This window comes from Nuphar pumila, chromosome 16, assembly GCF_984573655.1.
Source record: "Nuphar pumila chromosome 16, dmNupPumi1.hap1.1, whole genome shotgun sequence".
NCBI lineage: Eukaryota > Viridiplantae > Streptophyta > Magnoliopsida > Nymphaeales > Nymphaeaceae > Nuphar > Nuphar pumila.
Genome location: NC_143264.1, coordinates 71,956,912 through 71,981,805, shown reverse-complemented (window position 1 = coordinate 71,981,805; position 24,894 = coordinate 71,956,912). Strand labels below are relative to the sequence as shown.

Here is a 24,894-nt window from a genome sequence, read left to right as displayed (position 1 = left end):
TTTTTGTCGAAAAAACATGATCCAAGAAATGGTTCCTAGCATTTAAACCATGTTGAATCCACATATGAGGTCCACAATCATGTCGACATGACCAAATGATACCCCCCCCCCACACACACACACACATATATATATATATATGCTACAGTTTTTGTACATACAACCTCGTAGAGAACACCAATTTTTCCAACCTTTTTTCCAATTTTTTGTGGATCTAACCTTATAGATGTGATCTACACAGTTTGTTTAGTATAAAATATGTTTTGGATAATGTATTTGCAACATGAAAGCAAGTTTTTCAATGGATTAAAAAAATCAATGACCCACAATGAGCTAAAATTTCAATGAAAGATAAAAAAAATTGTGTTTTTGCTCCCATATGTTCTTCTGCATGCATATATGGTCAATGCGTACCTAAACTAGGCATCAAGAAGCCTTGTACTCCCACAGTAACTAATGCATTGTACTCCCACAGAAATTCATTAATTTGATGAATAAATTGAGCATACAACTAATATTTAAAAGCAATTGACTTCACTAAAAATAAAAGGTGAAAAAAATGGTACCTATAAAATTCCTTGACTGCAGAGATTGATTTTTCTCTTAGGCGTTCTTCCGACAACTTCTCTGATGAGTTATGTGAACCAGTTGAAGAGCTTTGAATGTTTCTTGCATCCCTGCTTATATGATCTTGATGATTTGATTGATTGTAAGCAAGCACAGACATGGGCTTATCAGGCAGAAGACCCCTGGAATTGACCTCCTCCCGTGATCTATAAGACGTCCAATCTGCTATAGAAGCAGTACTGGAACCATTTAGACTTGTTACTGTTCTTCTGGTATCCCCAGTGCTCATTGCAATATCATTTGTGGACCCACTTGACACTGATGGCTGCCCTCGCATAGACATCCCCTTAGCAAGACCACCCTGGGGTCCAAGGGTGATGGAATCATCATCAGTGGACCTCTGGGGCAAGGGAACTGACATACTCTTGCTTTCAGGAATATGACTATCCTCCAAGCGCACATCTTGGGTACCAAAGCGAACAGACATTGGCACCCCTCGGAGGGGGCCCATCTGCTGTCCCCCTGGAGAAGGCAATCCAGTGGACCCTCGAGGGCCATAATCAATAGCATGTCCTCTCCTTGCTGAAGAGCCACGAGATGCTCTTCCTGCCTGGATTTGGCGCTCCTGAGCTGCATCACGATGCACCTCCTCAATTTTCTTAGGCCCCTCAACTTTCCTCCTTTGCTGCCATTTGTTCTTTCTGAGATCAATAGTGTCCCTCAACATGAACCGCATCCTAGAAGATAGCTTTTGATTAGTTGATAGATTCTGCATTCTATCAAAATATACGTCCATGTGCTCTTTGGCTATGGGATGATCAATTATAGCTCCGATTGTGCTCATTAACTTGCACAAAGCTTCAACATCTTCTTCATCAGGATTCACACATTGACCCAGCAGTTTCTTGATGCATTCATGCATTATTCTCTCAGTCAACATCCTTTTCTTGTAAAGCTCACCAATCAGCCGAATATTACCCAGCATCCGCCTGCGGGCCTTAATCCTCTTTTGTTCTCTTTCCTCTTCAGATTGTTTGACCTCACCTTCCTCCCCAACTTTATCAGCTTCTGCTTGCTCCCTTTCCCCCCTCTCAAATTCCTCTTGGCATTTATTCAAAAGCAATCTTCTGAATGTTACCTTTTCATTATCCTCAACCAGATCAGGTAATGCTCCAGCAAGATGGAAACAGAAATGAGCATACATCTCGCAGAATGTTGGTTCCGTCAAAGCTTTATCAAAAATTTGGGAGATAACACCAGTAAGAGTAACAACATTGTCAATGTTAACTTCTTTGACTTGCTCAAATAGCTTTTCAAAATTTTGAGGAGTCAGCTTGTTAAGAATGGCCTTCAGTTGTCTCTGCTTAGCTTCCTCTTTGTCAGAGACTTTGCCAACCTCATATTTTTTTTCAGCCTTGTGCATGACTACCAATTGAGCATGAGGGGGAGGAATCAAGCCCCTCTGAACTGGAGCAGCACGCTGCCACCTATCAGCATCAGCATTTAGCCTTGGTAGCCCACCTGGAGAAGGAAGAGATTGCATGGGCCCAGAAAGGATTCCACTTACATACTGGCCTGCTGGTTGCCCACGTGGATTCTTCAAGACCCCCATGTTTGCCCCTTGTCCTGGACGAAATCCACCAACTGCAACACCATATGCAAGGTCCGTACGTGCAGGTACAAAAGGAACAGTTAATTTGTTCCTTCTATCCTCCTCCATGTTTCCACTCCCACGACGGTCCAGTCTAGAAGACCCACTTGGTTGCCTATCAAATATTCTTCCACCCATATGATATGGATCACGATCAACTAGTGAGGAAACATTAATTTGAATGTTCATTACCAGATCTGCTATATCTGCTCCAATCTCAAATCCTGGAGGAAGATCTTTATATTGCTCCGAAAAAGTCACTAGGAAATCTCTGGTGTATTTTTTTTTACCTACAGATCCACTATCCTGGTCCTCATTCTTATTGTGCATCTGTTCCGTTTTTTCCAATGTTTTTAATCTAGGGCTAGAGATTTCAGCTGCTTCTTCCCAATCATCTAGTTCAGATTTGCTCTGACCATCTTCCTCTTTTGCAGGAGTATGCTTCTCTACATCAGTTGCAGGCATCTGCTTATCATTAATGCGCGGGGAGGGGGCATCCACATTTTCTGATATAGCAACATCTCGTTTGTCTTCTTGTGTCTTATATGCCATGTAAAGATCAGCAGTTGCCCCAGCAGCATCCGCTTTAGAAAGAAGTTCCCTCTTCTTCTTTTTTCCAGAAACGTTCTTTGCCTTGCTCTGTTCCAATGATGTCTTATCCTTGGGGTTTGACAAAGTATTCAAATTTGCACCGCCACTTATGTGTTCTGTGCCTCTAGCTTCAATTTTCCGTGCCACTTGAGAGGAACCCGGAAGCATGATAGAAGCTAACCCTCGATTTGAATTAGTGGATTCTGCTGATGATGTGATTTCTTCACCAGACATCTTGGCCTCCCTTTCTATTTTCCTTTCATATTCAACTACAGACGAATGAGGAACAGAGGACGAGTCAGCTTCTAGAGAATCTGAAAATGTTCGTGACATAGTTGCAGAATCATCCAAGCTCTCTCCCTGCCCCATAACTTCAATGGAATGAGTAGAGGAAGATGTCAATGCCTCTTCAACAGTATTTTCTGCTTCAATTTCTAAATGGTTTGAAAGAACCTTTTCATCCACTTTGTCAACCACTGGTTCCTGGTGCTTGATTGCATCTATGCTCTGGCTGCTATCAGAACATACTGTAGAAAGCATGCTTATCGATTCTTGACTTTCCAATTCACAACAATTAGGTGTTTTGCTTGTGCTGTCCTCCAATAGTGTTGTCCCATTGACTTCTTTTCTCATCACAGAATCATGCTGTCCATAATCCTCTTCCTTTACAGAAGAAGAAACCAAATTTTCTGGAATAATTTTCACAGCTTCAGAATCAACATAACCAGATGGCTCCCCAGGACTTCTCTCCCCTATACCAGCAATAGTTGGTACTGAATCAGATGCAATAGAGCTGGCAGTCCCAGAATCTTTTGATGCTTCTGTCACAACTTCCAATTTTATGACAGAGTTTCCCAATGAAGCAGATAGCATTTTACCATCTTTTACTTCAACCTCTGAGGAACTGCTATTCTCCGACTTGAAAGATGGAGAAGGAGGTGGAGTGGAGGTCAGAATCCCATCTGATGCAACTTGCATGGACTCAGCAATTCTGGCACCATTCCCTAAATTCGTATCACCATTCTTTGATGCTACCAAGGCAGCAGACTTCAGGTTACTAGCAAAATCACAAGCCTGCAGAACAAATACCCATGAGTAATGAAAATCCAAAAGCCATAACATGAAACCCTTAATGGCTCTTGAGGAAGAAAGAATAGAACATTGTAAACATTAAAATACATGTACCTGATCCTGTGACTCGGAATGGCGCTGCTCCTTTCTGTTCGGCTTCCTCTGATCCTTAAAGGAATCTGACCTTTTAAGAGGATCCCACTTGTGTCCTTCAACATTAGTTGAGACATGTGCTGCTGGTTCCTCAGCTAAAACATCAGGATTAGGTGAAGAGACACTGCAGGACTGCCTCTGCTCTCCAGTAACAGCAGAAGGTGCAACATGTTTAACCATAGCATGTAATGAATTGGAAAAAGATGGTGTTCCAGAAACAGTTGGCTGTTGAACATGACTCTCTGGCCCAACATCACTAGGCACTGCTGAGGAAACAGTTGTAGGTGGAAGTTGTGCTAATATTTCCCCCATTGCAGAAGAGATCAGTCTTGCCCCATCAGTGCCCCTTTGCAAATGTGAGGGGCCAGAATCATCATGATGCCTTGAAAGCTTAACTGGTTTGCTTTGAAGAACAGCACCTTTATTGGCAGAAGAAGAATCAACGGATAATGCAGAAGTGGATCTCCCAACCTTTCCTGAAATTGAAGCTGTAGGTGGCTTCACTGTTACTTGAACAGATGCAACTGGAGCAATAATTGCCTCTAAGTTAATCTGCCCTGAAGTGGCTTGCATTGATGACCCAGACTTAGTCAGAGGTAAGGAAGTGTTCTGTGCAGTAGGATTTGCAACAGATACAGTAGGGTTACCATGGCTAATTGGGTATCTTGGGGCTGAAGACCCAGGCGTAATCTGAGCATTAGTTAAAGGGTGGGTAGCCTGACCACCATAAAAGATAGAATGAGTATATGGGTTAGGTTGCATTGCCGGATAATAACCAATCTGATGAGCAGGTGGGAATGAAGGAATGGGCTGCTGTGACTGAGGGGGAACAGGTGCATGTGACCTAGCAAGTTGCACTGTCTGCCCCGAGGATGATGCATCCACAAAAGAATCGGTCCTTTTGTCCAGTCTCAATTCTTCATGGGTTTTAGGGTCAGTTATCTTAACTGTCTTGCGTGGTACACCAAAATTGTTGACTGTCTGCTGAGGAAATTGAGGGGCTCTGCCCATCTGAGGCGCAAGTTGATGGTTCATCTGGGGTGCATAGCTCAGTCCTTGACTCTGATGAATCATCCCTTGTGGCTGCAGTGGATGGGATTGCAAACTGGGAACAAATACTTGCTGCTGAACCTGCACAGTATTACCAACAGGAAGGGGCAACTGCATTTGAAGTGATCCAGCAGAAACAATCTGTGACTGTTGTGGATTTGGATTACTAAATTGTGCTGGTACTTGAGGTTGTTGAAAAGGCATTGACATAGACCCGCCGACAGGAGGAAGAACACAAGGCTTTGCTGCAGAAGTTTGAGGTGGTACTGGAATCTGGAGTGCACTGGCATCCCTTCTTGGCTGGGAAGATTGGTGAGTCTCAGCAACATTAGCAAGTTTAGCACCTAAATCTTTTCTAAGCTGCTGTTGTTGTTGCTGTTGCTGCTGCACTTGGTGTTGCTGCTGCTGTTTAGCAGCAAGTACTGTGGGCACAAAGCTAGGCCGACTATCATGGCGTGCCTATACAGCAGTAACGGATGGAGCTAAGGAAAGGAAATCACACACACACACACAATATATATATATATAGAGAGAGAGAGAGACCTGATCACGCTTTTGCTCATCCAAATTTGGCGGTGCAGAACTGGTCCGTGCAGGTATCTGCACTAGAAAATTGCATACATGAAATGGCTAAAAATAACAGTAAAAAATAAGTGTACAAAACTAAAGAACAATAATGTAGATGACCATATCCAAAAAACACTGATATAAATCTGTAACAAAAACAAAGTGTAAATAAAGACCTGCATCCCATTCATAAAACCTGAACTTATGGTCCCAAATTGAAGTGGAAACATTTTCGAGTCATCTCCTGTCACAACCCAATAAACAATCACCAGCAGTTAGCAAAAAATTCAAGACACATGAAAATAGCATGCAACATAGTTGCAAGACAAGAAGTTGCATAGATAAAGCCAGCATAGTTCTAATAGGAAAAATCTGCAGAACTTTTTCTATTCTGAAAATGAAAATATTTCAAAACTTTCAAAGGGGAAAAAAGAAAAATGAAGCAAAAAGTTGCAATTATATAGAAAACAAACATAGACACAGCATGAACAGTCATAAGTTGTAACATGATGGAACTAAAGAAGCAGACACGCTCGCATGCCCACACAGCCACAAACATATAAATGCACTGATGCACATGCCCAACGGGGACACACATCAGTGTGTGCATCGGTATGTGCACTCAGACTGCCACATGCATGCCAGAACACATCCAATCCATTAGATGTTGATGCTCACCCATGAGTCACTTGATTGTTGTTGATAATTTTAACATGCATAAATTATTAGGTAGAGGACAGGTAAGAATGGTAGATAATGCATAAATCAAGTGATCTGTGTCACTGACCAAAAATTTGACTAACCAACTTCTCAATGTTGAATAAAATCAAGGAGTCAAGAATTTCCAACGAAGATGCTCAAGCAAAGCCCTCAAGGATTTTCGTCTTTTGGTTGTTACTTTTTAAACTAAATATCACTGTACCTTCAAGAACTTGACAATATAGACATCGAGATAAACCACTTAACCAATCAACACAATGCAATATACAAATTTACTAACAGTATAAGGCAATTTATATGGAATGATAGGTAAGCATCAGGCCAAGTGGCATGCCGCTGTTTGCCTCTCATATGTAAGATCAAAATCATATTGTATCACATGATACGAAAGAATGTACCTAACATAGTTTTGTCTGTTAAAGCAGAGTCAAAGTCGGTAATAGTTATGATGGTCAAACAAGTACAGATTAGTATGCTTTAGTCATTGATGTGTTTATTTATGTTGTTAGGGGTATTTCAGTCAAGTAAAAAGTTGTAAGGAGGGAGTCAATTCCATATGGCGTATTTTACCCTAATGAATGAAAATATGATATTTTCTTCTTCTCTCCTTGCTTTATTCTTGCACTAATAGATATGATATTGTTAAGACAAGTCGACCTCTTAAAGTTTAATTATACTCAAGGCTGGTTTTGGTATTACCTAAATAATGAGGGACCCATATGTAAATTCATTCTTTTGGCTAATCTCTATTTAACCAAGTGGAGATTAGACCTAATACAATTAAGACGTCTCTCTCTCTCTCTCTCTCTCTCTCTCTCTCTCTCTCTCTCTCTCTCAATGGTATCAAAGCCATCGACCTTGGGAGCGTGACTTCGGGGTCTGCGTCAAAGCGTGTGTGAAGGGTACCAGATCGCGTGAAAGGGACTCAACCTAAGGTGTGTTCGGTATTTGTTTTGGAACCGAGTGGCATAGATCTGATAACAGATCTGCAGTCTGACAAAAGTCATGACTCAGATCTGTAATCAGATCTAAAACTCGAGGTGAAATATGGGTTTCAGTCGACCAAATCTGATGGATACAGGTACGGGTACAGTAATGTCGTCGTGAAGTTGGTGACGGCCAGATGTGTCGTGGGTCAGTTTTTTTTTTGAGAAAAAAAAAACAGGAATTTTTATATCGTCGTGGATCTGCATTTTTTTTTGGATCTGATCGTATGTTCAGGTTGTTGTGAAGCTTATATCATCGTTTTTTTTTTGGATCTGCATATGGTCTTTATCTTATGTCCTGGCTGGTTCAGATCTGATTCAGATCTGATCACAGATTTGCTTATATCGCCATTCCTTTTTAATGTTCTGGTTGTCGAGAACAAAAAAATATAGGGATTCTTATATAGTCATGGACCTGTATATTCCTTTGGATCTGATCATATGTTCAGGGTGCTGTGAAGCTTATATCGTCATTTTTTTTAAGATCCTGGTTTATTCAGATCTGTTCACAGATCTGGGTGTCGCGGTGAAGGCAAAGCACCATTGTGAATCTGTACATTGTGGAGCAGATCATTTACAACAACAACTACGCCTTCATCCCAAAACAATTGGGGTCGGCAATATGAACCAACAAAGAAAATCATTATGGGTCTTCCACATGAATCCTTCTCCTCCATTCATTTCTATCCAATGCCATGTCCTCGGTGAGGTTCAAAGCATTCATATCCTTTCTTATCACCTCCATCGATGTCTTCCAAGGCCTACCCCGACCTCTTTTAACTAATATATTTTCCCATTTCTCCATCCTTCTAACTGGAGCATCATTAGTCCTTCGTCGAATATGTCCAAACCACCGTAAACGATTCTCTCTCATCTTATTTTCAATGGGTGCAACGCCTACCTTCTTACGTATCTCCTCGTTCCGAATCTTAGCTTTTATTGTATTTCCACACATCCATCTCAGCATACGCATCTCAGCTACACTCATTTTTTGAATATGATGTCTCTTGGCAGCCCAACATTCCGTACTATATAGTAAAGCGGGCCTAATAGTCGTCCTATAAAACTTTCCCTTCAACCGTAATGGCATTCTACGATCGCACAACACTCCAGTTGCACTCTTCCATTTCATCCACCCAACCTTTATCCTATGATTTACATCTCCATCAATTTCTCCATACTTTTGAATGATAGATCCCAAATATTTGAAAGAATCATCCACCGGTATTTCGTGCTCACCAAGCTTCACTACACTCCCATCACTACTTCGTTGCTTACTAAATCGACATTCCATGTATTTTGTCTTACTCTTACTCAACTTAAAACCTCTTGCTTCCAATGTCTGTCTCCATAATTCTAACTTAGCATTAACCCCAGCTCTAGACTCATCAATCAAAACAATATCATCAGCAAACAACATACACCACGGCACATTTTCTTGAATTGATCTCGTAAGCTCATCCATCACTATAGCAAATAGGAAAGGGCTTAAAGCAGATCCTTGATGTAACCCAACCGTTATAGGAAAATTGGTTGTCACCCCTCCACAAGTGCGGACATTGGTTACTACTCCTTCATACATATCTTTAATTATACTAATGTACTTGAGAGAAACACCTTTCTTCATCATTGTCCACCAGAGAACGTCCCTAGGTACTCTATCGTAAGCCTTCTCCAAATCAATAAAAACCATATGCAAATCTTTGTTCCTCTCTCTATTTCTCTCAATAAGTTGTCTAAGAAGATGTATAGCTTCCATAGTTGATCTTCCAGGCATAAAACCAAATTGATTCTCCGATATCATGACAATCTTCCTCAACCTAGACTCAATCACCCTCTCCCAAAGTTTCATAGTATGACTCATGGACCAGATCATTTACGAACTGAAAATTTATTTTTTTTGTGCACGTGGTCATCTATTGCAACAGCAATATTGGTTGTGGCTTCTTAGTTCGTGTTATTCATTATGGGTAAAGTTCAAAAATTTGATTATAAGAATGAAGCTATTGGGGAATATAAAGCCTTCGTCAATTCTTTCTCATATGGTTCTTCAGTGAAATTAAATGAAACAAACTATGCAAGGTGGTCCAGAACTTGTATGATGTTCGTGTGTCTGGACATCGTAGAAAACATATTCTGTTGGAATCTGAACCAAATGACAAAACAGGAAAATATAATACTTGAGAAGAAGATAATGACATTGTTATGTCATGGATCATGAATATCATTGAATCTCATATTGCAGATGGCTTAATTTATTACAATACGGCTAAACAGATGTGGAACACTCTTCGAGATACGTACTCTCAAGAGACTAATGTGAGTCATATTCTCCAAGGTGATCAATCATTGGCCCAGCAGTATGACTCTGTTAAGGCAGCCTTTGAAAAACTGAATTCTCATAGGCCTCTGTGTTGCTCAAAACAAAAGGATCATCAAGAACAGACTATGGTTGCTCGGTTCCTTACAAGTCTATCATCAAAATTCTTAGTTGCAAAAGTTCAAATATTGACTGGGTCTGATGTTTCTACTCTTGCTGATGCATACAATCGATTGAGTAGACTTGCCATCTCTCTTCCACAATCTCAACCTGCATCTCAGTCATATGCTTTAGCTGTATCATCTAGTTATGGACGAGGAAATACTATGAATGTTAGAGGCAGAAGTCGTGGACGAGGTATGAGAGGTAGAGGTAAACTCCAATGTACCTATTGTGAAAAATTAGGACATTTAGAAGATCGTTGTTGGGATAAACATGGACGGCCTGCATTTTCTCCATTGAAGCCAAATATTGCAAAAGCTAATGCTACAAAACTTGAGGTGGAACATGAAACCAATTCTCGTATTAAATCTATCACTCTTAGCCGTGCAGAACAGTGTTGTGAGAGGCGTACGCCTCATTACCTGAAGCGTACGCCTCAGAGGCGAGGCGCACGCTCAAGGTACTGAGGCGTGCTGTGATGCGCAAACTGGCCCTCATCAACCTCCAGAACCCCCTCCTTCATCCCCAAGTCTTCCTCCTCCACCCGATTAGTCGGCTGTGCTAACCCCAAGTGCCGGTGGATCCACCGCCACTTGCCGACCAACTGCTCCTCCGCCGCTCCCTGCCTCCCCTCCCACCGCTTCACTTCCATACCAGTTGTGAGAGGCGTACGCCTCAGAGGCGAAGCGCAGGCTCAACGCCTCGCTTCGCCTCATCGCATTTAACAACCTTGGTGCAGAATATGAGGAGCCGGTTTCTCATCGTCCTTCAAGTTCCTCTTCTTCTGTAGCTGGTGTGGCCTACTCTACTGGAGATCATCTTTCTTCCCATGATAGTAAGTGGATTATTGACTCTGGTGCATCTAGACATCTATGTGGAAACTCTAAAAAAATTTCAGATCTAAAGGCTATCACTGCACATCGGGGAGTCTCGTTAGCTTATGGGAGTTCCTCCCCGATTATTGGTCAGGGAAATGTTTCTATATCCTATTCCTTGCAGTTGAAAAATGCCCTTCATGCTCCTTCATTTCCTCAAAGTTTATTATCTGTGAGTTGCCTTACAAAAGAGCTAAATTGTAGAGTAATATTTGATCATGTGTGCTGTCATTTTCAGGATTTGCTGACGGGGAAGAAGATTGGTGGAGGCTATGAAGAAAATGGAGTCTACTATCTACATCACACTGTGGAAAACATTTATTCTGCAGTCGATTCTTCTTCGAGTCTTGTTCAGTGGCATCGTCGGCTCGGACATCCTTCATTGTCGAAGTTTCGTCGTGTCATTCCTCAAATTCCGTCTACTACATCATTCCAGTGTGAAGCATGTCAGTTGGGCAAGCATCATCGGAGTTCGTTTCCTTCTAGTCAGAGTCAGTCCAGTCATAAGGTCTTTGAACTTCTTCATGCGGATGTATGGGGTCCCAATAAGATTCCTACCAGGACCCAATGTCGTTATTACCTTGTTATTGTCGATGATTTTTCTAAGTTGTCTTGGGTGTTCTTAATAAAAGAAAGATCTGCAGTTTCTAGTATCCTCAAATCATTAGTAATTGAAATAAAAACTCAGTTTGAATCTGTTGTCAAAATTATTCGCAATGATAATGCCCTTGAGTTTAAAACCAAAGCATTATTGCAATTTTATCAAGACCATGGCATTCAACCCCAAACCACTTGTGCCTATACTTCCCAACAAAATGGGGGTGGCTGAGCGAAAACACAGACACCTCCTTGATGTAGCCCGCACCCTTATGATTCAATCCAATGTTCTTGCTTTATATTGGGGTGATGCGGTTATCACAGCTTGTTATTTGATCGACAAACATGCCTTCATCATCCGTGGAAGACCAAATTCCTTTGCAAATCCTATATCATAATGTACCTATCTTCTGTCTTTCGCCCAAGGTATTTGGGTACATTTGTTTTGGGCACAAACTCAGACCTGACCATGATAAGTTAGCCACACTCAAGCAACTAAGTGTATGTTTGTAGGCTATCCTAAGAATCAAAAGGGGTATCGATGTTATGATCCGATTTCCCGTCGGGAGTATGTCAGTGCGGATGTATCTTTCTTGGAGTCTACTCCATATTATTCCAGTACTGGTGTTCAGTTGCAAACTGATCAAGATGACTCATTTCCTCTTCCTGTTCCTCCTTTTCCGTTGGAATCGGTGCCCCCGTTACCGAATCCAACTACCTCACGATTTCACAATCCAACATTAGTGTATGTGCGTAGAGCTCCACCTCCTACAGTGTCTCCATCTTCTTCTTCTCCTGAGGTAAGTGCTCCTGATAGCAATGACATGCATGTTGATGATAACAGGCCAATAGCTCTACGAAAGGGGACACGACAATGTACCTTATATCCTATGTCTCAGTTTGTGTCAGATGTCAGAATTGGTAATCAGATGAAAGCATTTATCTCAACCTTAACTGTTGAAACTATTCCTCTAAGTTATCAAACGGCAATACTCGATAGCAGGTGGAAGCAGGCCATGCAAGATGAAATGGATGCTTTACTATCTCAACAGACATGGGACCTTGTTGATCACCCAGTGGATGCGGACATTGTTGGATGCAAATGGGTATATACCATTAAGTACAATTCAGATGGTTCAATTAAAAGATACAAGGACAGGTTAGTAGCAAAAGGTTATACTCAAACATATGTGTTAGTTTTTCACCTGTAAAGAGAAAAAGGGAAAGAGAAAGACGGAGAAGGAACCAAAAAAAAAAACTTTGGCTGTCATGATTTTCTTTTTCATATCTAAAATCATGACCTAAACAGTGCTTTTATAATGTTACAACACAGAAATATGGATCCGGGTCTAGTGTATCCAGACCCGGCAGTCTAGGTGTGTTACATTACAAGGCTGTACACAATCCATGGATCAACGTGGATCGGGTCGGATCCTTTTGCACCTTTTTCACCCCCCCCCCCTCAAGTTGATCATGGTTTTGAACCATGAACAACTTGCCTTTAAGCATCCAAAAACGATCCTTTGTTAACCCTTTGGTAAATAGGTCAGCAACTTGTCTTTCAGTATTGACGAACTCAGGCTCAATCTCTTTTTCTTCAACCTTCTGTCTCACAAAGTGTTGGTCGATCTCAATGTGCTTAGCACGACTGTGATGTAATAGATTGAATGACATGTTGATAGCACTTTGGTTGTCATGTAGCAAGGTAGTGTGGGAGATCTTTTCTCCTACTTCAGTTAGTAGATGCATGATCCATGTGGCTTCGGCAGTAGCAGCAGCCATAGATCTATACTCAGCCTCAGTGCTTGATCCAGCGATGGCCTTTTGTTTTCTACTGCTCCAAGAGACTAATTTTTTTTCAATGAAGACACAATATCCTGATGTAGATCTTCGTTCATCAGGATCTCCTGCCCAGTCTGCATCACAATATACAGTGAGTCCGTGCTCATCTTTGCCATATGATTGTGGTGAATATATATCAATTCATCCCCAATAGTCCCTTTCAGATATCTAAGGATCCTCTTGATCGCTTACATATGTCCAGTACGTGGCGCATGCATAAATTGAGACACTTGATTGACTGAATAAACAATATCAGGTCTAGTGAATGTGAGATACTGTAACATTCCTATTATGCTTCGATACCTGGTGAGGTCATCACATAGATCTTCATCATGAACGCTAAGTTTTTGATGAAGCACACTCGGAGTTCCCAGAGGTTTGCAGTCTTTCATGTCTGCCTTGTTGAGAACGTCTACAGTGTACTTGTGCTGAGTGAGTGTCAAGTCATGAGTCTGGTTATCAACTTCTACACCAAGAAAATAACGTAGAACTCCAAGATCTTTCATTTTGAACCTCTGACCTAGTAAGTCTTTTACTTCTTTTACTTCATGCAAGGCTTGCATTTCATCATTCATGGCTTTTACCCACTTGGTAAAAGTGGTTGTCTGATAGTACATGATGGGCTCATCTTCCTTATTGAGAGCAGTTAAGAAGAGTTGAAGATCCAAGGAGAAGTTGTTATAGCTAACCCACCTGTCAATGGGATGTCGTATGCGGTTTGATTTTCTAACCTAGAGTATGAGAAGGAGTCAGATTGCCAACTGAGACATGATCTGAATGGCTTGATGTTGTCGGTCTCTGTCTAGAATCGACAATGCCTTTGTATCTGCCCGGTACTTTTGCATTTTGTGGTCCCGACGTTCCAGTGTTCTTAAACATCTTTTCTTCTTGCTGCACGCAATCTGAGGAACATGCTTCATTGGAGTCAGCAAAAAGTTCTGAACTCAACTAAGGATAGTAAACTTCAGTTGGCATATTCGTTGTATCAGCTCCGTCATCAAAATTTTGTTCATCAAAGACAACATTTCTTGAGATTCTGATACGTTTGTTGGTGGGATCATAACACCTATATCCTTTATAATCATCTGCATATCCCACAAACCTACATTTCCGAGCCTTGTCCTGAAACTTGTTCCTCAGAGACTGATCAATATGCACATAGCAAACACAACCAAAGACACGCAAATCATGATAACTAGGATGAGCTCCAAAAAAGACAGTGATAAGGAGACTTATTTTCCAGAACAACCATGGACAGTCTATTTATCACATGCACGGCAGAATGAAAGGCTTTTGTCCATAGGTTGATAGGAAGATTACTGTCATGAAGCATACTCATGGCACTTTCAACGATACGTCTATGTTTTCGTTCAGCAATCCCATTTTGTTGAGGAGTGTGAGGACAGGACACCCTTCTTCCTATTCCGTTATTTCGTAAAAAAAAATAAAATCACGGGATGAGAATTCCCCACCTCCATCACATTGGAAAAATTGAATGGACTCGGAAAATTGATTTTTGACCAAGGAAAGAAAATTTTGAAACAAAGAGAAGACTTCTGGCCTATTCTTTATGAAATATATTCATGTGTATCGAGAATAACTATCAACAAAGATTATATAGTATCTGCTCCCAGATCTAGAGACAATTGGGGCGGGTCCCCATACATCAGAACAAATAATCTCAAAAGGTTTTGAAGCTCTCTTATTAATGGAATGGAAAGGCAATACATGACTCTTGCATGAAAGACAACTGAAACACTTATGACTGCTCTCATTCCCATTGAGACTTTCTTTTGGAATGAGATTATTAGAGACAAGTTTCTCAATAAAATGACTCCCACAATGTCCTAACCGACTATGCCATAAGAATGGCTTATTACATTCAGAGATACTAAAAACACTAGCAGAAGAGGATGAACACGACTCTAATGAAGGCTTCGAATTCAGATGAGCAGGGCGGACAGCATCACATGGAGCTTCTTCAAAGACATACATATCGCCTCGTCCTTTTCCTTCAGCGAATGTTTCCCTCGTGCGTAGGTCCTTGACCTGCACAGAGAAGGGAGTAAATTCAACTGAAGCATTATTATCAATAAGTTTGGAGACAAAGACAATATTTTTTTTAATGTCAGGAGCATGAAGAACGTCAGAAAGAGTAAGAGTGGAATGTGACATGGGAATGACAGTTTTTTCAACATGAGAAACATGATGGTGGGATCCATCTCCAGTGACAATCTTACTTTTTCCGAAATAAGGAATAGGATTAGAAATTTTACCTGCATCGCCTGTCACATGAGTCGTTGCTCCTGAGTCGACAAACCAAGTGCCTTGATCGCTCTGCTTCAATTTCAACTTTGACAAGGCAGATATCAGCAAATCTTTGATCTCTCAACTGTCTATGATATTTGTGAAATTTCTTTTTGTTTCTGTCTGTGGACCCTTTCCTTTATTCTCTGGATTATGCCAACAATTCGCCTTGATATGCCACTTTTTGTTACAAAAGAAGCAAGTGGGGATAGATCTTGATCCCTGCGCATGAACAGACATATTTGGAGTGGGAAGCATGTCACGCCCTCCGTGTCCACTTCGCCCTTGTCCTCCTTATCCTCGTCCTCTACCATAAGTCACTCATGTGGCAAAAACTTCTTGAGAATTTGTGCGAATGTGAGTTTCTTCAGAGAATCCCTTCAGAGTCATTTCATACTGGATCAATTTGGCTCGTAACGCATCAAAGGAAGGAAGGGCAGGAAGGCACAATAGTGAAGTGACTATCATATCGTAGTCAGATCCCAATCCACTCAGAGTTTGTTGCACCATATCATTGTCGCTAACGGCACATCCTATAACTGCAAGCTGATCTGTGATGGTCTTTATCTTGTTCAAATATTCCATGATGGTCGTGGAATCTTTTCTTAGCAACTGAAATTCTCTTTTTAGGAAAACCATCCTTGCTTGAGAAACCTGTGAATACGTCTGAGCCAGTCGCTCCCAGAGTTGTAGCGTTGTACAATTGTCGGGAATGGCAACTAGAACTTCTTGAGACAGAGTTGAGGTGATGTATGCAACAACTGATTGATCTTTCTTTTCCCAATTGAGAAATTCTACATTTTTAACATACACGATCGAACTCGCCCCTTGATCATCTTTCTCTTCTCTCGGGACAAATTCTGGTGGAACGGGAGTGGTTCCATACAGGTGACCTAAGAGACCTTGACTCCTTATAAAAGGGATAATTTGTCTCTTCCAAATCAAGAAATTTGAGGTATTCAACTTTTTATAAATGAGTTGGTTGAGAAAACTTGAAGAAAGATTTGATTGAGAGAGATAAGGGTCCATTTGAGAATGAAAACCAACGAGAATGTCAACCAGAGTGTTCACAAAATGTTCAGCCCGCTATCCCTTTTTTTTTAAGGATAGAGAATCGCAGGCTGTCGGATTCAGGGAACTCAGTATCTGAACCTTTTCTATACAATCCAGAAACTGAGATTGGCGTGATGAAGAATACCTTCACTCGTTAAATATACCCCCTTTTTAACAAGAATAGAAATGGATAATCAAGAAATAAATTTCACAGCATAGCAGTAAGGAATCAAAAAAAATCAAATATGCAAAGACAGACTTAGAGAAGATTGGGTAAAAGAAGGTCAAGAAAAAATAAAGAAAGATTCGGTGATCCACGTGAAATACAGTCACCCACAGTCTGGGTTCACGTAAATAGGGTTCACGTGAATCACAGATTCACCAAAAATAAAACCCACGTGAATAGGGTTCACGTGGATCACGGTTTCACAAAGAAATAAAACCCACGTGAGGTGTGGGTACACAGGGGATTTTAGAAAGAGGGGACGAACGAGCAAAGAGGGGAGAGAATGGAGAGGAACAGAAAGAAAGGGAGAGGGGAACGAAAAAACTCGATTTTCTGAATGTCGCCCTTGCCGGAATCCTTTTCAGCCTTTAGACGAATCTTTGCTATGATACCATGTTAGTTTTTCACCTGTATAGAGAAAAGAGAAAAAGGGAGAGAGAGACGGAGAAGGAACCAAAAAAAAAACTTTGGCTGTCACGATTTTCTTTTTCATATCTAAAATCGCGACCTAAACAGTGCTTTTATAATGTTACAACATAGAAATATGGATCCGGGTCTGGTGTATCCAGACCAGGCAGTTTAGGTGTGTTACATTACAAGGTTGTACACAATCCATGGATCGACGTGGATCGGGTCGGATCCTTTTGCACCTTTTTCAATATGGTGTTGATTTCTTTGAGACATTTTCTCCCGTCGCACGGATGGGCACCAATTGTCTTGTTCTCTCAGTAGTTGTTCACCATGGATGGAGTTTGCGTCAACTAGATGTAAAAAATGCATTCCAATATGGGGATCTGTCTGAGAGAGTATACATGCAACAACCTCCTGCGTTCGAGGTTGAAGGGGAATGCCAGAAGGTGTGCAGATTAAGAAAAGCGATATATGGTCTGAAGCAAAGTCCTCATGCATGGTTTCAAAAGTTGTTTGATGTGATGTCAAAGTTTGGTTTTAATAGGTCAGGGTCAGACCACACATTATTTATTAAGAAAACTAACTCATGTCTAGTCGTTATGGTGGTATATGTAGATGACATCATCCTTACAGGAGATAACATGAAAGATATTGCAGCTACAAAGGCTCATCTTCAAAAACATTTTGTTACCAAAGATCTTGGTCCACTTAGATACTTTCTGGGCATAGAAGTAACCAGCAAGAGTGAGGGAGTGGTTTTGTCTCAACGGAAGTATGTTCTTAATTTATTAAAAGAGACAGGAATGTTGGGAGCTAAACCAACAAATATTCTCATGGATCACAAAGTTCATTTATTGGATGAGGGGTCAAAACCTGTTGCTTACTCTGATGTTGATTATGCTGGGTATGTAGAGGATAGAAAATCTACCACGGGATTCTGTGTATTTGTGGGAGGTAACTTAATCTCTTGAAGAAGCAAGAAGCAAACCGTGGTTGCTAGGTCGAGTGTCGAATCAGAATATAGGGCTATGGCCCAAACGGCAGCTAAATTCATGTGGGTTCGAACTGTGTTGACTGATCTTCAGGTGAAGGTTTCATCTCCTATGGTGATGATGTGTGATAACAAGACGGCTACATATATAGCAAATAATCCAGTATTTCATGAGAGGACAAAACATATTGAAGTTGACTGCCACTACATAAGAGATATGGTTCAAGCTTGACATATCTCTACCAAGCATGTAATCTCTGAAGATCAAGTTGCAGATATTTTTACAAAGCCTCTTGCCAGGTCCAGTTTCTCAAAATGCTGCGACAAGCTGAGCATGATTGATATCTATGCTCCAGCTTGAGAGGGAGTGTTAAGATAAGTCGACCTCTTAAAGTTTAATTATACTTAAGGCTGGTTTTGGTATTACCTAAATAATGAGGGACCCATATGTAAATTCATTCTTTTGGCTAATCTCTATTTAACCAAGTGGAGATTAGACCTAATACAATTAAGACGTCTCTCTCTCTCTCTCTCTCTCTCTCTCTCTCTCTCTCTCTCTCTCTATATATATATATATATATATATATATATATATATATATATATATGATTTAGCATAGTATCAATACCCCACACGATAGAATGTTTAACCAAAAGTTGTAAAAAAGTGACTATTAGATAGTATCGAACTGTCTCATATGATACAAGGGTGTATTATATTGTATCATTCACATAGTCCATATCATACAAGTCAACTCTTGCCAGAAAATGTATGCTTCTAGCGAGGTTTTTATCTCATTCAGCCAGTTTTGGTCAGGCCTTTTAGCACAAGGGATCGCCTTGAACACATTTACACTTCTCGAATAAAAAAAACATTTATTCCACAGATTTGAGATCACTTTGGCCCAAAATTTTGAAGATTTTCATGGTTTTGCCTTAAACCGGCCCCAAAAGTCATTTTTCTGCAAGACATGCCCTAATCTGCTCCTAAGGTGCTAATTTTGTGCAGGATCTTCCCTAAATCGATCCATGGGTGCCTCATTTGATATGAAGAAGATTAGATCTATGCAAATAAAGGCATGATCTTCGTTTTTTAAGGTACAAGAGGATCTGAAGGCTCCAAACCACAAGAAAATAAGTTGGATGACTCTCGCTCTCTCTTCCTTCTCCTACCACCTATATAGGTCTTTTTTTAGGAGTTTATTCTATTTATTTGTTTCTTCACCTCAATGAATCACAATATTAAAAAGGCAAAAAACTAATATGAGCTTATAGCTAGGCTTCTTAACATAGCTTTTCTCCAATAATTTTGACCTTTTTCAACCTCGTTCTTTTATAGACCAACACACAGTCAAGAGGGAAGCCATTCCCCAAAGGCACAATTTGAAGTTTTGGCCTCTCCAAGGGCATGTTTTTCGTGTGGCTCGTCTCCATAAATAGGACAAATGTCCAAGAAAACCTAAAATAAAAGGGAAGTACTTTGTGAGTATCTACCACCTTTGTGTGGCTGACGAGGAATCAACCAACCATCCATTCTGATCTTGCGCTTCTAAAAAAAATTTAAATTTGCAATGCTGGATATCAGTATTTCACTATTAAGGGCCACTTGAATTTGTGATCTCCTGATGGGTTCATCAATCTAAGGAAGAGCAAAAAGTGGAGGTTAATTTGGAAATAGTGGATATTATCAGCATCATTGTTAATTTGGCATCAAAGTAACGATTAAGTGTTTGGAGGGAAGTGCTCCGAAAAGAGATCAATGAGAAGTAATTTTTTATGTAATCATAATTCATGATGAAATACATAGATTCAAGTGTCATGTTGCAAGTCATGACAACTCTATAAAGCGATGTAACCTAATATTCCAGTCAATGTTCCTACAGAAATGACAGATAGCTTACAATAAATGAATAGAAGCGGGCAGCCACTGCCAGAATTCATACCAAATTTTGAAGAAGAAATGTTTGATAAAGATACCAACTTCAAAAATCAGAAAAACGTTCACGAGGATAAGAAAAAACAAGGAATAGAACCAACAATGAAATGTTAAAGATTTAGCTTTAGGCATTTTTGGAAGCAGTCTATCAGCTATCAAATCCAAATATGGTTTATGTACAAATGAACTATAATCTATGATTGTGTAAATATTTTTGTTTTAATTCTTTATAATTGTGTATCTTTTATTTATTTATTCATGTTGAGTTCTTTGGCTAATTTAACATGTTCTAGTAGTTTACAACTAGGTTTAGTTGATGTTCTAGTAGTTTAATGTTCACATATATTTTTCCTAATTTTTCTTTTTTTTGGTGTCATGTATTTTGATACAGCACAATACACCTGCATCTTAGACCCTTCTGTTATGCCCTCCAGTATGATTTTTTTCCAGTATGATTTTTGCAACATTGTTACAACCATGTCTGCCAATTAAGCTAAATACTCCTGTTTCTTCAAAAGAAAAATAGACTTAAATTAAATTAAATATTTGCACTTCTTCAAAAGATAAATATATTGAATTTGAAATAGTAAAATAAAGTGGTGATCATCAACATGCTTAAGGTGTCAAGCAAACCTTAATCCAACTAAGTGAACCCAACCTACAACCAGCCCAACTTCCTGTTTTATAGCCTGAACTAGAGACTGATGAAGTTGTACGATAGTAAAATGATTCACCTGAGCCATTTCAGCCTATCAAAAGAATAGCAAAACTCCACGGAGTCCATCAAAGTACAAAAAAGTTATGTGGTTTCCCAAAAAAGATTAAAAGAGTCAGGCATCAAACTTGCAAAACCTGACAAATTGACCCACCAAATTGAGAAAAACAAAAATAAGGCAAACATGATAAAAAACACCAGTTTCATGTCAGCATAGTCTGTCTGATTGAGGTAGTTAGTGCTATGATCCTCAAATCAGACCTGAACCTGCTTCCTAGCCTGGGTTGAACAAACAAAACTGGTGATGAAGTTGAGACCCAGATATTTATGACTCACTTCATATGAGTCTCATCAAGAAATAGTTCTTCAATGTGCTGGACAATAATCTGCCACCTAGAAATGATAGCATACAAACGTGTCCTGATCCACTATTCTAAAGGAATATACCATAAAAACAATTGTATGTGTGTGAATGCATTATGCCCGTGTGTACAGAGAGAGAGAGAGAGAGAGAGAGACATGGCATAGAACATCCATACAAAATCAACTGAAAATATTGATACCACAAAAAAAAACAATTCAATGCCTTAAAATGAGCAACACCTGATGGAGCAGCCACTGATGCAGATTCCGGTATTCCAGCACTAGAGTAAGATGAAGGAACCTGAGGTAAGGGTTGTGCACTTTTTGGAACAGAATGATCAATCTGCCTAGTAACACCTGGGCTTGCTGTTCCAGAGGATCCTGCAAGGACACTTCATGATGGTCAATCACATAAGACTTTTGCAAATGATAATAAATGGAATATAGAAGATTCTGCATTAAGCTCATAAAACCAACTTCCATGAAAAAATGTTTCCTTCCAACCAAAACTTGAAGAGTGGACGTCAAGAGAAATACCAGGCAAAGGAGCCGCAGCCTTCTGGTTATGTGGGAGTATGCCATTCTGCAGTCCACGACTTACATTGGCTTCAGGATTTGTTGCTACATTGCTCACCCTCGGTTGCCCTCCTTGTCCATTATTCTTCGTGAAACTAACCAAGACACATAGATAAATAAATAAGTAGGTTTTCAAGATCATCACTGAATCCCAGAGCATTAATCCATCTAGACCAGAACATTGTGCCACTGTTTCCAGTAAAGAAATGAAGCACACACACTAATAAGAACGCAAACAAAGGCCAAGAAAAAGGGGCTACATTTTTCCACCAAGCATTTTCTGATTCATACAGATGATAGCATACATACTTCCACACATACGTGTAGAGTGCAAGTCAACAGGCAAAAAAGAAAACTGAATAACTCAAAATAAATTTGATTTAAAACTCGAACCAGTATTCAACAATTTTAGGTATGTCAAGAAAGATAATGCACGAGTACCCTACAAAAGAGGAGCTCAAATATGGACCGCCTTAAGATCCAGTGAGTTAAGGAAATCAAATTGGAGTATCTTGGCAAGAATAAGGAATACAAGAAACTGAGAGAAACATATATAATAATGCTAATTGAAAGAGGTAATAAGTTAGTGTTACAATTACCCAACAAATTTTGTCAAGTCATCCGGGATACTGAACAAAAGTAATCAAATTAACCTGAAGAAACAGATATTCCACTTCAACTGTGCTACAAACTCATGCCCACCTACAATAAATTAAGTAGAGCTTACAGTATCGATGATCACAATCCTAGATTTCAATATTTCAGTTCCATGATAGCAAATTCGTAAATACAACTGGGATTAAAAAAACTTTGCAAATTCATACAGATAATCATTCACTGTAAAATCCAGTCCCTTCCACCGTCCCATTCAAACCACCTTTCTAACATCCAAAATATTAAGAAAAGACAGATGATAAACCAATTGAATTAATCCTAAAAACCAACCAGACCAACTTCAACATAATACACTAATAACAGTAAAATTAGAGCAACAAAAAGACCTATCGCAATGTTACATTCAAGAGGCCATGAAAACTTTCCATCGCCAACCACCAAGCTCAACCGAAAATTAGATCACTGAGAAACAACGACGAACAACAACAAGCGTCTGCAAAACCCTAGAATACGAATTGCACAAGGGAACGAAGGCGTATTCGAAGGACTATAATCTCAATAACCAATGAAACTATCCACCAAACCCTAAAAGCAAATCTTTACATTACCAACGGAACAAACAAGAGAAAAAATCACATACGAAGGTTTTGAAACGAACTAATCCACAGACCGCCCCAGCTAACCCTAGAAAAAACAGACCCAAATTCCTATCAAATCCAAATACTCAAACGATTGAAAAGAAGGTGGGAGAAGGAATAGGAGAAAGAGAAGAACCTCCTATTGGCGCTCGCGGACGGCAACGAAGAATTGGAGGAAGACGGAGGGGGGACGGACGAGCCCGCGCCGAAGGCGCTGCCCTTTACGCTGTTCGCGTTGTGAAAACCCCTCTGGTGCCCAGGGCCACCGGATCTTCCAGATTTTCGGGTGTGCGGCTCGCCTTTTTCAACCCTGGATTGATTGAGGGACATAAATCCGAATTCTTCACCTCCCTCCTTTAGATTCTTCGCTTCTGCAACCAGAAAAAACAGATGGGTACCCTCAATTCCAACCAAACGAGAGACAACCAAGCACGAAACAGCAGAAGGGAGGGGAAACCCTAGAACCGTGATCTGGGTGTTCCGGGTAAGATGGGAAATCGTTTGCATTAGATGAGAAAAGTTGGGAAATCCAACAATGCAGATAGATTTCGATTGTCCTCACCTGGGAGAGAGAGAGGGAGGTGACTAATAGGCGGGAATCGTGACGTGGATGAATCAGGCGGTCGAAGACGAAGGCATTGTGGAGAGAGAGAGAGAGAGAGAGAGAGAGAGGAGAAGGTTCTCAGTTAAGAAAACAGCAGTAGGTCAAAAAGTTAGGTTTTCAAGGGGAAAACAAAAAGTTTGGGAGTTCCCTTCCTCTATTTATATCACAGGGTTGCCCCTGACCTTTTTCTCTTATTTACTGATTTGTCCCTTTTACAGTTTTACTATTTCATTTTTCTTCAAAAAATTTATTTAATTTTTTTTTTCTTATTATGTTTAGACTTTATAGCAAGCAGACATTTACAGCAACTCAGCAAGTACCCCTGGTTCACAGCATATGCACTAAACCTGCCAAAGACCATATTCTATATTTCACAAGGATACGGGATTCGCCATTTTGTGTAATATTTTGTTCAAGGTAGTGTACAAGAGGACACGACACACGACACGTGGGTATGTTCAAGTATTCCTGTGAAAAACATAATGTACTGGGTCACATATCCCGGTATTTGGGGGTGACAGTAACAGTTCACCTGTGTACCAAACAGTAAGAAGCCACCATTCCATTAGCAATCACCAAAAACACCAAAGCTCTCATGTCTGTGAGCCTAGCTGGCCCTTTTCAATGGTGAGAATCTGCCTAACTTGGGTATCAGTCCCTACAAGAGCAGCCACAAGTACCCCTAGTCCACATATCACACACCTGAGAACAAGTTCTGTAATCTTCAATCTTCTCTCAACCAACTTCAAGCCATGAGGGTTGCAGACAGCAACACTCCTGGACTACCTGCATCTCTATACCTCATTTTTTGACCCCAACTCAACACCCCAGATCACCACTAGTCCCCAATCATGAATAAATGGATTTCCTCACCCTCAAAACACACACACACACACACAGTTCACCCGTCCAAGTCCCAAACTGAGTCCAAGATTTGAAAGCTTGGCAAATGAGAACAAATTGGAGTTCTAGCAAGCTGTGACACAATTCTCCTTCTTGGGAAGATCTCGTCATATTTGCAAATTTTAGTTTCTTTCAAGAAATATCAGCATCTGAGAACATAATATATATTAATAATATTAAATAATGTGAAAATATTATAAAATGTTATTATCGTTTTAAAATGGCTATGTTTTTTAATTTAATGATATTTTAAAAAAACTGTGAAATTTTTGGCATTTTATTGGCTTTTTAAAATATCATGATAAAATTGCAATATTTTCAATATATCAACCATGTTTATGACATAGCTAGCAAACACCATGCATTGATTTTCATGCAATAGCTAGCAAAAACGTTACTAGCTGT

General features: G+C 40.1%; 1 protein-coding gene across 1 annotated transcript in view; it reads right to left on the bottom strand.

The window, feature by feature from the left end:
• The window catches only part of LOC149813526 (eukaryotic translation initiation factor 4G-like), a 32,101-nt gene extending 8,411 nt beyond the window's left edge, over nt 1-23,690 (bottom strand). Inside the window, exons 1-8 of the mRNA XM_089992046.1 lie at nt 23,545-23,690; nt 23,119-23,353; nt 21,691-21,824; nt 21,394-21,534; nt 5,827-5,894; nt 5,627-5,683; nt 3,995-5,542; nt 567-3,883 (exon numbers count right to left, since the gene is read on the bottom strand). Of these exons, the coding sequence (XP_089848172.1) occupies nt 567-3,883; nt 3,995-5,542; nt 5,627-5,683; nt 5,827-5,894; nt 21,394-21,534; nt 21,691-21,824; nt 23,119-23,312 (5,459 nt within the window). The 5' untranslated portion in view covers nt 23,313-23,353; nt 23,545-23,690. The remainder of the gene's footprint in view (nt 1-566; nt 3,884-3,994; nt 5,543-5,626; nt 5,684-5,826; nt 5,895-21,393; nt 21,535-21,690; nt 21,825-23,118; nt 23,354-23,544) is intronic.
• Between the last annotated feature and the right edge of the window lie 1,204 nt (nt 23,691-24,894).